This window comes from Musca autumnalis, unplaced genomic scaffold (genome assembly GCF_047663935.1).
Source record: "Musca autumnalis isolate F117 unplaced genomic scaffold, ASM4766393v1 scaffold_1, whole genome shotgun sequence".
NCBI classification, from domain to species: domain Eukaryota; kingdom Metazoa; phylum Arthropoda; class Insecta; order Diptera; family Muscidae; genus Musca; species Musca autumnalis.
The window spans coordinates 208,656,075-208,669,043 of NW_027411644.1; the positions used below are offsets into that span (position 1 = coordinate 208,656,075).

Sequence of the window (12,969 nt, forward strand, 5' to 3'; positions counted from 1 at the left end):
CGTCTACGAAGATGCTTTCCGGTTGCCTATTAAGACTACCTTTTGATCATCTAAAAAAGACACCCTTATTTACAAATACTCCCTGCCTTCTGGTTGGCTATAAAACCATAATTTTGGCCATCTTTAAATACTCACTTGAGGGACCATAAAGAATCCATTGTTATTGTCTAGACGGCTTCATTTGGATTGTCAAGAACGGCTCGGTATTCGTCGATTATAACTATTCTGGTCGTCTATGAAAACCTCCTCGTGGTCCTCTACAAAGACACTCTTCTGGTGGTCTAAAAAAACTGTCTTCTGTTTGTCTATAAAGTCTTTCTTCTGGCCGACTACAAAGTCTCCCTTGTGGTATTTAATAAGGACTCACATCGGGTCATCTATACAATTTCCCTTTTAGTCGTTTTTACAACTTCCAAGTGGTCAACATAAAGACTAAATTTCTCCGGTCATCTATAGACTCCTTTAGTTGGATTATAAAAACTTTTTCTGGTCGTCTATAAAAACTCCTAATCATGAAGGTTTCCTTTTGAATGTTTCCCTCGGAATTTTCCGCACGGAAAATAATTTTAAAAAATTAAATTTTTTAACATCAAATATCTTAAGTCGTTGGAAACTACTACTACAATCGACGAAAGTATTCCCTTTTTGAGGATAAATATGAAAATAAACAAATTCCCCACGGAATTTTTATTCATGATTGGCCTGTATATTGTCCCTTCTGGTTGTCAATGAGGACTTTATTCTGGTTATCTATGGGACTTTCTTCTGGACATCAATAAACACTCCATTGCAGTCTTATAAATAGCCTCTTAAGTTGAACTTTCACGGCTACATTTTAAAGGTTTGTAAAAAATCGGGTCGTATGTAAATATCCTCTCAAATTGCTATGTAAAGAGCCTACCCGCTGGTCACCAATATATAATACCTTCAGCAGGTCTATAAATTACCATATATGACTATCTTCTGGCTGTTTATAAAAACTCCTTCCTGGCTGCCTACAAAAACTTTTGGTCGTCATAAAGAATCCTCTTTGGTCTACAATCTCCTTTTGGTTATCTTGTAGACTTCCTTCTGCCTATTTGTAAGGTATTCCCTCTTATGTTGGTTTATAAAGAAACTACACTTCGTTATATGTTTCCCTTCTGATGGTACACAAATTGTCCTTTGGTTTGTCTAAAAATAATCTCAGGTTTTCTATGAATATTTCATATGGATGTCTATAAAGAGCCCTCTGTCTCTACTCCTTTTTGGTAATCAAGAAATTACTCTTTTTTTCTCCTATATAAAAGACTACAAAACGCTTGATTGATACTCTATAAAAACGCACTAGTGAACGTCTAGTGCAATTCAAATCGGCCGTATTAGATTTAAAAATTACTTTTTAGTATCCTTCAAATCGTTCGTAAGATATTTCTCCTCTTCCTTATTCTACGGTCTTGCTATGGTCACTTATATATTTCTTTGTGTTTGTTTTTGGTTTCCCATATAATTGATCTAACTGCGAATCCTAATCTTAAACTGTCCCGAATGCTACAATTTCCACGACTCGAATTTTTCATTAAAAATGTGCAGATGTACTGGTTGGTGGTGTAGGGCATAAAATTACAAAGTCGACTCTGGCCGACACACATTTTTAGTATATTTCAATTGTATTTTGAAAATAGTTTATTGCAAATGTATTGTTATTGTATAAATGTTTGTCTTTGTTGTTGTGTCTTTTTATAATTCTTGTTGTTGGTTCATTAGTGAGGGGCGAAAAAACCAAAGCAAAAGTTTTGTTGTTTGTTACTTTAAAAATGTTTTAATGTTGTTGTTTTTAATATTGCTTAATTATTTCATAATAATGTTTTAGTTATTTATCAGTTAGGTTTTGTTGTTTTAATAGTTATGGATGTTTAACAGACTTTAATGTTCCCTTCATGTTTCCATTTCTGTTGCTGAAATCTTGGTTTCTATTTTATCTATGTTGTGTGTGTGTGGTGTCATACTACTACCTCATCCTGAATTTGGATTACATTTGTTTTCGTTTGTTTTAGAATATAGTTGTTTTATTTCAATACTATTAATTATCCAAATATAAGTGTTTGTTATATGTGGTATATATAAACTAAATCTGTATATGACTAACATGATTTTGTTGTTGTTATATAATTATAACTATATATGTAATAATGTATGTTTCTAATGAGAGAGATTGATGAAAGAGATAGGGTAAAAGAGATAGAAAAAAACCATTGTTTCAATGTTTTGTTTTGTAATGATTCATTATGATTTCATATATAAGTGTATAAATGTAATAGTTGTTTTTGTGTCTTTTCTTCAACATTATCTTCGTCGTCTTCTTCAATATACTCCTAATTTGATGAAGTACCACCTCCATCTGTACTAGAACATGCTCCTAATAAGTCATCACAATTTGCTGAGAGTTCACTAGAATTACGATTACTGCGACTTTGATGATTGCTGCTGCCGCTACCGCCATTGGTAGCTGTATTATTGGCTTGTTGACCGCCTGTTGATGATGCCGCCAATAGACCAGCCATTCCACCAGCTTCTAATTCTCCAATAGGACTGGCACACATCGATTGCATTGGTGAGGGTACAGCTGTTGGTCCATAAAATATCAATTCTGGTATTTGACCACCTTGTACACCGGTACCATTGGTACTTTCCGATGACGATTGAAATTGGAACGTAACATTACCCATACAAACTTCAGACATACCCTCTTGACCGAAAAATGACAATTCAATGCCATCCAAAATAACCGATGCGGTATAATAACATTCAGGTTCAATTTGTATAGGATTTTCAAAGAATACATGGAAGGTATTTGAGGAACCATCGGAAAAGAATTTTGTATCATTTTCAGCAAGCGTACGACCCAAGCGTTTAAGTTCAATTTTAACATTATATGTAGCAGCACCAGTTGAAGAACCATATAAACCGAAACCAACAATGAAGATTCTGTAATGGTATAGAAAGGGGAAATATGTTTACAGAATGTATAGAAAATTTCTTAAGATCCTCTACGTCTTTGGGTTGAATTGGTGTTCCCTGAAAGGTCTCCCCATACCGATTCCTTTCCCATATGCCTTAACAAAATATATGCTATTATATGACATCTCTCTGGAAGACTCCTGAATATTTCAATCATATAGCTTATTAAAGACTTCCTCGAGGTCTTCTATATGGATTGAGTCATTTTAAAGACTCCATCCGGTCATCCATAAAAGGCTCCTTCAAGAACGAATCTTCTGTATATAAAAGTACGCTTCTTTAGAATGAAGCTCCCTTCTTTAGCTTGTCAATGAAAACTTTCTCCCGACTGTCTTTTTTATACTTTTCTGTACATCTATAAAGATTCCTTTTTGAACTTCTGTAAATAATACCTTTGGTCGCTTGTGAAGACTCTTTCAAGTCGGCTATAAAAACTGGTTCAAGTCATCTATAAAGTCTACTTCAAATCGTAATTTACTCTTCGTCTATAAGGACTCATCTGCTCCTCTAATGTACTTGTTAATATTGTCTCGATTCTGCTCTTATATGAATATTGTCTTCTATTTGTTTGTAATTTCTCCTGGCTGTCTCCAACTTGTCTATCTATAAAAACCCTCTTGTGGTCGTCTTTAAAGACTTCCTTCGGTCGTGTATAAAGACTTCCTTGGGGTCGTCTATAAAGATTCCCTACAACTTTACAAGTTCGTCTATAAAGACTCCCTTGAGTTCCTCTATAAAGATGCCCTTCGGATCGTCTATAAAGACTTATTTCGGATCGTCTATAAAAACTCCCTTCGGCTCGTCTATAAAGACCCTCCAGCTCGTCTATAAAGACTCCCTCCAGCTCCTCTATAAAAACTCCCTCCAGCACGTCTATAAAGACTCCCTCCAGCACGTCTATAAAGACCCTCCAGCTCGTCTATAAAGACTCCCTCCAGCTCGTCTATAAAACTCCCTCCAGCTCGTCTATAAAGAATCCCTTGAGTTCCTCTATAAAGACTCCCTTCGGATGCTCTATAAAGACTACCTTCAACTCCTCTATAAAGACTCCCTTCATTTCGTCTATAGATACTCCTTCCAGTTCGTCTATAAAGACTCCCTTCAGCTCATCTATAAAGACTTCCTCCAGCTCGTCTATAAAGACTCGCTCCAGCTCGTCTATAAAGACTCCCTCCAGCTCATCTATAAAGACTCCCTTCAGCTCCTCTATAAAAACTCCCTTCGGCTCGTCTATAAAGACTCCCTCCAGCTCGTCTATAAATACCCTCCAGCTCGTCTATAAAGACTCCCTCCAGCTCATCTATAAAGACTTCCTCCAGCTCGTCTATAAAGACTCCCTCCAGCTCGTCTATAAAGACTCCCTCCAGCTCGTCTATAAAGACTCCCTCCAGCTCGTCTATAAAGACTCCCTTCAGCTCCTCTATAAAAACTCCCTTCGGCTCGTCTATAAAGACTCCCTCCAGCTCGTCTATAAATACCCTCCAGCTCGTCTATAAAGACTCCCTCCAGCTCGTCTATAAAGACTCCTTCTAGTTCGTCTATAAAGACTCCCTTCAGCTCATCTATAAAGACTTCCTCCAGCTCGTCTATAAAGACTCCCTCCAGCTCGTCTATAAAGACTCCCTCCAGCTCGTCTATAAAGACTCCCTCCAGCTCGTCTATAAAGACTCCCTCCAGCTCGTCATTAAAGACTCCCTCAAGCTCGTGTATTAAGACCCTCCAGCTCGTCTATAAAGACTCTCTCCAGCTCGTCTATAAAACTCCCTCCAGCTCGTCTATAAAACTCCCTCCAGCTCGTCTATAAAGACGCCCTCCAGCTCGTCTATAAAGACTCCCTTCAGCTCATCTATAAAGAATCCCTCCAGCTTGTCTATAAAGAATCCCTTGAGTTCCTCTATAAAGACTCCCTTGAGTTCCTCTATAAAGACTATCTTTAATTCCTCTATAAAGACTCCCTTCATCTCGTCTATAGAGATTCCTTCCAGCTCGTCTATAAATACTCCATCCAGCTCGTCTATAAAGACTCCCTCCAGCTCGTCTAAGAAGACTCCATCCAGCTCGTCTATAAAGACTTCCTCCAGCTCGTCTATAAAGACTCCCTCCAGCTCGTCTATAAAGACTCCCTCCAGCTCGTCTATAAAGACTCCCTCCAGCTCGTCGATAAGACTCCTGCAGCATATATATAAAAGCTCCGTCCAGCGCGTTTATAAAAACTCCTTGCATGTCGTCTATAAAGTCTTCCTCCGACTATTAAGACTCCATCCAACTCGTATATAATAAATCCCTAATGCTGGTCTATAACGATCCCCATACAACTTGTCTATAAATAATCCCTACATTTCGTTTATAACCACTTCCTCCAGTACGACTATAAAGTCTCCCTCCTTCTCGTCTATATGTATCTTTTCCAACTCATCTTTAAAAACTCTTCTTCACCCTCTTCGATTCGTCTATAACACGACTATCTTTCCCTGGTTTATAAAGGCTCTCTTCTGCAGGACTATTATAAAGTCTACCATAGGCTCGAATTTTCTCCTAAAAGTCTCACTTCCGCTCGCCAGAAGACAGACAATAGTCGTTCTTGTAACTCTACTCCCTTTTGGGATTTGTTTTTTTTTTTTTTGTATTTATCACTCACCTACGATCCACCGAAAATTGTATACTATCGCAACGACCACGATAACGCCATTGATTCGATCGATATGCACACGATTGAAAACGATGACAAACCTGTGTCTTTAAACCTGCACGAGGTTTTGTTGGAAAATTTAACGTTGGTTTAATTTTTGCCGTAAAATGTAAAAACATATCGATCGTCTCCTGGGATGTTAAAATACCCGTCTGTGCAACACCATTGGCGAACTCATCCAATGACATGGTGGGAATGCGTATTAAATGCAATGCTTGACCCAAAACTTTACGCATGTTTTGTGGCGTCGCTTCAATTGACATTTTCTCGCAGCAATTTTGAGCCCAATTTAGGCCGGCCTCAAAGAGATGAATCTCTTTGCAATTGAGTGTTTCACGCCATAAAATCGATTCGAAAGTCTTGAGATCAATATCGACAAAGTCCTCAGATTTTATGGCCATCTCGGCCTGAGCATCGATTACTTCCCAGCAACGTTGCATCAGTTCGGGCTCTTCGAAAAGACGTGATTGACTGAGAAGTAGACAGGCGTTTTTTGCCGTTAACTTAACTTCTAAATAGTTGACACAGGCTCTAGCCAAATGGGGTACAATATATTTTTTGGCTGCATATAATGTGGCTAATATATTATCAGGTTCCAATTGTATTTCATCGCAATATAAATATCTGAAAGCAAAATGCAGTTAGTATTTTGTTGTTATTTTTTGAAATCGAACTTATATCCTTACCTTAACAACGTAAGAAAGGCCGATGGTTCAACATCAGGCACTTTAATTTCATTTTTATTCTCGGCCAAACCTCCATAAAACATTGCATAAAATACTGAACTGCCAGTGGCCAAAATATATTTGTGAGCAGGTATGGTTTGAACGGTATCTGTAATAGATTGGTTTCATAATGCGTAGTATTGTAATTTCAATTCGTTTAGCTTTTTTAATTACCAAACCAACTTACCAAAATCACCTCCCACCACAAATCTTACATCCGACATTAGTTCATTGTTAAACATGGCCGCATTACGTTCCAATACTGTGGCCTTTGTTGCTTGCCAATTGGGATCGGCTGTATCATTGGAATTTGAGGCTCCCAAATTAGCATATGATAAACTGCTCGAGCTAACGCCATTTGGACATACGTAAGAGCCACTGCCATTTGTGGCGGCACCCATTGCTGCTGATCCCGTGGAACTTGATGGCAGACAAAATGACGAGGGACTAATGGCACCCGGCGAGGCCAAGGGTGATGAGGGTGCACTTATCGGTTGTGTTATTTGTATATTATTTTCCCCAGATGTTGATGAGGCAGAAGCAGCCGCTGAGCCACTACTGCTGCTAACATTTCGTTCATTTCCGCCAGCTGTGGCCAGACCAATAGCTGCAGCAGCACTACCACCACCGCCACTACCACGTGTTGAATGTTGTGGTTGTTGTTGCTGCTGTTGTTGTTGTTGATGCTGTTGTTGCTGCTGCTGTTGTTGTTGCTGATGGCCTGAATTATTATGTGGTGGGGAGAGCAGCATACCATTGCCATTATTTAAAGTTTCCACTATTTGTGATGGACATCAATGTAATGGGATGTTGTTGATGATGACGATTATCATATGGCGCGGGAAACAAAGAAAATAAAGAGAAGAAAATTTATTTAATATTTTTTTCCAGAGCTTAAGGTCCATAATTTATTCATTGTTTATATTGGAAGTTTGTGAGTACGTATGTGACCCGGGTGTGTGTGCGTGGTTCTTTGTTTGTGTCTATGTGGGTTAGTAGACAAACTAAACTAATGCAATTTGTTGTGTGTGTCACTGTTGTTGCCTGCCACACAATTCCAGTAGCTAGCTTTTTTCACTTTAATGTTACTGTTTCAACATGACCTTCAATTAGCATCATTATCATATTTATTTATAAACAAATACCACATATATGTATATACAAACTGTGTACATAGTAGTAGCTATATTTTGCCCAGTTATGTATGTACCACCCTCCCTCCACTAACCACATAAATTTCCATTAGAAGTGTGCAAGTCTTTATTTGTTTTATTATTGCAAATTTGCTTCATTGAACAGAAGGTCTAAGGTGAACTGATCTGTTACATTTAATGCAACATAAGGGGGGTTATCAGAGCGGTGTCAAGCGAATTGGATCATAATTTGAATTTCAGCCAAACACTTCTTTTTCGTCGCTTATATTTTGCGGCAAAATTTTAGATTATATCTTAAATGGACATGCGAAAGAATTTTATGTTTGGTTTTTTTATACCTGACTCAAATCGACTTATGACGAGGTCATCAATATTGGTTTTTAGAGTTAAGGTTCCAAGGCTCGAGGTCATTTTTTGGTGACTGGACCGATATGAATTTTGACCAAAAGGAAGTCTTTATAAAGTCTTCATAATTTATTCAATTAGGTGACCTGATTCTTATATTTAAGGCGCTATAGGCGAAGGGACATATCGTCCCCTTGACGACTTGAACCCTTTAGGCAACCAGAAGAAAATTCTTTATATACGATCTGGAGAAAGAAAGGTTTAATAGGAGACTTATCTATATAAACGACCAGAAGTTTCCAAATGGATGACCACAAATAATTATCAATAATTCAAAAGTTAGGATTTTATAGACTACTTAAATAAGATCATTATAAGCAGATGGACATCTCTTTGTGGTCCATAAGGAAGTTCTCTTCGAAAATCAACATTAAATGACCCAATGATGTAATTTTTTTCGTGAGCAAGTCCATACTTCCTGAGATAATAGCCAACTAAACCCCTTGGCTCGTCGATAACGACTCCCTCCATCTCGTCTGTAAAGACTCCCTACAGTTTATCTATAAAGACTCCCTCCAGTTTATCTATAAAGACTCTCCCAAGCTCGTCCATAAAGAGTCCCTTCAGATCGTCTATAAAACTCCGTCCACCTCGTCTGCAGAGACTTCCTCTATCACAATGCTATAATTTTATTCTTTATACTTCCGTTGACAATGAGTATTTGTTCCCATAAACATCCTCGAAGTGACAAGGAAGACTTCTCTCATATTTTTTGGCATAAACTGATTATACAAACAGCTGGCAGAAAAATCTGAAATTTTTACCATGCTAAAATCTTCGCGTCCTGATTACAAAAATATAATCTATAACTCCTGAGATATGGCCCTCTGAAGTTCCGAAAATTCCCTTGTTTACTTGAAAAAAAATATACAATTTAAAAGAAACAAGTAAAAAAGGATCAGTCGGCTTTGCCGACAGAGATATATAGCCTGTGTGAATTGAAACACTTTTTTTTCCAGAAAAGGTATATATTTAAGGGTCGGTATGAACCGACAAAAATATGGATTTGGATAGAAACTCAAAAAGTTTTGAGGGGAAGGTATCTAAAGGAATGGACCGACATATTCTTTTTTTGGGTGTCTTTCCCCTCGATAGATATCGCGACCACCTGTCGTTTCAGTTGGTAACCATATAATTCAGAGGTTTTGGACCATTATATCAGGAAGCATGTACTTGCCTATGAAAAACATGATATCGCTGTAAACAGGACCAATAGGTAAACATTTTCAAGGGATTCTCGCACAGACCCTTAACCGGGTTGCTCTGTTTATAAGATATCGAGCGTACTATTTTCGAATTTTTGTGGGGGAGGTACCGGAAGGAGCGGACCAACAAGCACCACCTTCGAATTTCATCTACAATACAATATTGTTTTCTCAAGAAGTATGTACTTGCCCCTGAAAAAAAAAACTTTTACCGTCGTAATTGAGGCAGCGAATGCGTGTTGCTTCAAGAAAAATCAAAGTGATTTCAGAACAGTTCTTAAAGTGAACTTATGCAAAATTTTGTGTGGGAGTTACCCGAAGGAGGGGACAAATATAGTCCATATTCGAACCTGATATATATTTGGTAGATATATTGGGATGTGTAGAGTATGGACCAAATCGATCACTACCACAATTTTTCCGAACATTTTTGAACTGAAGGAGTGGACTGATATGGTTTATCTTCGAGCTTAAACAAAGTTTGGACAAAATATTACGAAGGCCAAATTTTGGACCGAATCGGCAGATCCGTTCAAGAGTTATCTTGCGCTCCAACCACTACACACGATGTCATAGGGGGGTTTTTTGCACCTTTCAGGCTATTTTCTCAGGAAGTGTGGACTTGCCCCTGATGAAACTTGTACTTTCGTATAGAGGGCAGTGAATAGAAGTCACTACAACAAAAATCAAAGCGATTCGAAAGCAGGTCCTAAACTGAACTTTTCCGAAATTTTGTGCGGGAGGTACCCGAGGGAGTGGACGGATTGGGTCCATATTTGAACTAAATGTAAGTCTAGTAGAAATTTCACAATGTGCAAAGTAGGTTACTCCCTTCAAGAGTTATCGTGCGCAAAACATTATCGAACTTTTGTGGAGGAAGTACTGGAAGGAGTGGACCGATATAACTCATCTTCGATCTTAAACTAAGTTTGGACAAAATATTACGAAAACCAATTGGACCGAATCGGTTGATCTGTTTGAGAGTTATCGTGCGCTCCAGCCAGCCAGACAGACGGTCATGGCTAAATCAACTCCAAATTGTCTGAAACACATTTCGTCAAAACATACTTGTGGTCTAAAACCATTATTTCGATGAGACACATTTTTCCCGTATGAAAGTGTATATACCCTCGTTAGCATAAATGCTGAGGGTATAAAAATTGTTCCCGTGCCCGAGATTTGCTCCAGTCCATAGGAGAAAGTCTTAAATCCTCGAGTGGAGGCCGGCTATTTAGAAAAGAATTACAATTTAAAAGAAAATTTTGTTTCCGTGCCCGAGATTCGCACTTGTCCATAGGAGAAAGTCTTAAGATACATTGTATTGCATATGATAGTGTATTCCGCAAGCTTTACAATTGTACCCATATTGTCATTATCCATTCAAAAACAAGTGAGCAAAGGCTATAGTCGGGACGGGGCCGACCATGTGATACCCTACACCACTACGCCTGTGCATAAGCTTTTCACTGGTAAACATTTCTTTTAGGGAATATAAACCGACTACCACCAAAAATAATATGCCTCTTTGTCTCTAGGACCCCCATAAGCAACCAAAATTTCGTGACCATCCGATCAAAATTACGACCTGTAGCTTGATTGCAAAAAAATGGAAGAATTGGATGCATTACCGACTATTGTGGTATCTCCCTTCTTTGACCACCTTCGCCAACCTGCTTTACACCAATGTAAAAGTAATATTTTCTTCTTCCATTGACAGGCTTTGTCGTTGGAATACCCCTACTAGAAGCCAATATATTCACAAAGAATAAAACTTTGAATTTGTCTCCAAATGAGTTTTCCCCATTCCGACCCCTAAATATTATCCGGCTATCACCAAAATCAATAGGCTTCTTCCTATGCGGGACCCGCGATCCGCGATCCGATTAAAATTGCGACCTGTAGCGGGAAAATGGGATGCATTACCGACTATTGCGATATCTCTGTTGTTTGAGCAGCTACGACAACCTACTTTACATCGTTGTAAAGGTGATATTTTTTATTTTCCTTGCCAGGTTTTGCTTTTGATATACCTCTTAAAGAAACAGAGATATTGGCTTTGAAATAAAACGTTGACCTTTCTCCAAATAAGTGTTTGCCCATTTCGACCCCTGAATATTATCCGACCATCATCAAAATCAATAGGCTTCTTTCTTTTTGGGACCCCCATTAACCCCCAAAATTTCGTGACGATCCGATCAAAACTGCGACCTGTGGCGTGATTACAAAAAAATCGGAAATGGGAGCATTATCGACTATTGCCATATCTCTGCTATTTGAGCACCTATGACAACCTAATTTACATCGTTGTAAAGGTGATATTTTCTACTTTCCTTGCGAGATTTTGCTTTTGATATACCTCTTAAAGAAACAGAGATATTGGCTTTGAAATAAAACGTTGACCTTTCTCCAAATAAGTGTTTGCCCATTTCGACCCCTCAATATTATCCGACCATCACCAAAATCAATATGCTTCTTCATCTGCAAGACCCCCATTAACCCTGAAATTTTCGTGACGATCCGATCAATATTGCGACCTGTAGCGTGATTTCCAAAAAAATAGAAAAATGGGATGTATTACCGACTATTGCGATATCTCCGTTATTTGGTTACATACGCCGACCTAGTTTGCATCATTGTAAAGACGGGATCTTCTACTTTCATAGTCAGGCTTTGCTTTTGGAAAAATTTTTAACCAAAGCTGTGATATTTGTCAATATAATTAAAATCGCAAAAATGAAAATTGGGGTTTTATTTGCTACTATTGCGATATCTTCGTTGTTTGATCTCCTACGAGCACCTACTTTACATAATTGGAAAGGTGATATTTTCTGCTTTCATTGTCAGGTTTTGCTTTTGGTATGCCCCATATAGAAGCTGAGATATTGGCTTTAGAAAAAGACTTTGTCTTTTTATTCAGCTACGTTTTTTGCCCTTTCTGACCCCTAAATATTATCCGACCATCACCAAAATCAATAGGCTTCTTCCCCTCCGGGACCCCCATCAACATCCAAAATTTCGTGACGATCCGATCAAAATTGCGGCCTGTAGCGTGATTACAAGGTTTAGATGGACAGACGGACAGACGGACGGACGGACGGACTGACGGACGGACACACATAGCCAGATCGACTCAGCTCGTCGAGACATTCATTTTGATATATATAAGTATGGGTCTACGACCATTATTTCGATGCGTTACAAACTTTTTGGCCAAAACCAACTTATAATACCCTCCCCACATAGTGGTGTAGGGTATAATGATGAATTTATAAACAAGGGAATTTCCGGAACTTAAAAGGCCCATATTTCGGGAAGTATGGACTTCCCCCCGAAGAACTTTATATTTTTGTAATTAGGATGGAGAAGATCTACCTGTGGTAAAAATATTAGATTTTTCTGCCAGCTGTTCGTATAATCAATTTGTTCCATAATCGGTCAGGCAAATGCAGTCAGCCATAGGCTGGTAGAAAAAACAGTGAACGTAGATGGGTTTCGAATTAAATTATTACTTCCTTATCTTTATCTTCTATATCAGACGCATAAACAATAACTGTTGTAAACAATAAATAAAAAAATCGGTCAGGTAAATGACCACAGCATTTGACAATAACAGATATACTGAACCAAAATATAATTTCAAATAGTAAATTGGGGCTAATTAAAAGATTGGAGCTAATTATTCAACTGGAAGATTCAATCAACCAAACAAGCCAAAAATCTAAATCCATAATCTTTCATATACCTATTACAAGAGCGGGAACAAATTTCATTTACCGACAGTTTGCAATTTT

General features: G+C 38.2%; 2 protein-coding genes across 6 annotated transcripts in view; one reads left to right on the plus strand and one right to left on the minus strand.

Moving 5' to 3' along the window:
* Brf (Brf RNA polymerase III subunit) overlaps positions 1-12,969 on the plus strand; it is a 168,098-nt gene that overhangs the window by 13,175 nt on the left and 141,954 nt on the right. The gene's annotated exons all lie outside the window — the stretch shown is intronic.
* Positions 1,729-12,969, minus strand: part of lute (BTB/POZ domain containing protein 3 lute) — a 95,994-nt gene continuing 84,753 nt past the window's right edge. For all 5 annotated transcript variants that reach the window (XM_073960015.1, XM_073960014.1, XM_073960016.1 and 2 more), the window contains 4 exons: positions 6,602-7,192; positions 6,376-6,523; positions 5,639-6,313; positions 1,729-2,967 (listed from right to left, as the gene is read on the minus strand). In XM_073960015.1, the coding sequence (XP_073816116.1) occupies positions 2,355-2,967; positions 5,639-6,313; positions 6,376-6,523; positions 6,602-7,192 (2,027 nt within the window). In that variant the 3' untranslated portion in view covers positions 1,729-2,354. The remainder of the gene's footprint in view (positions 2,968-5,638; positions 6,314-6,375; positions 6,524-6,601; positions 7,193-12,969) is intronic.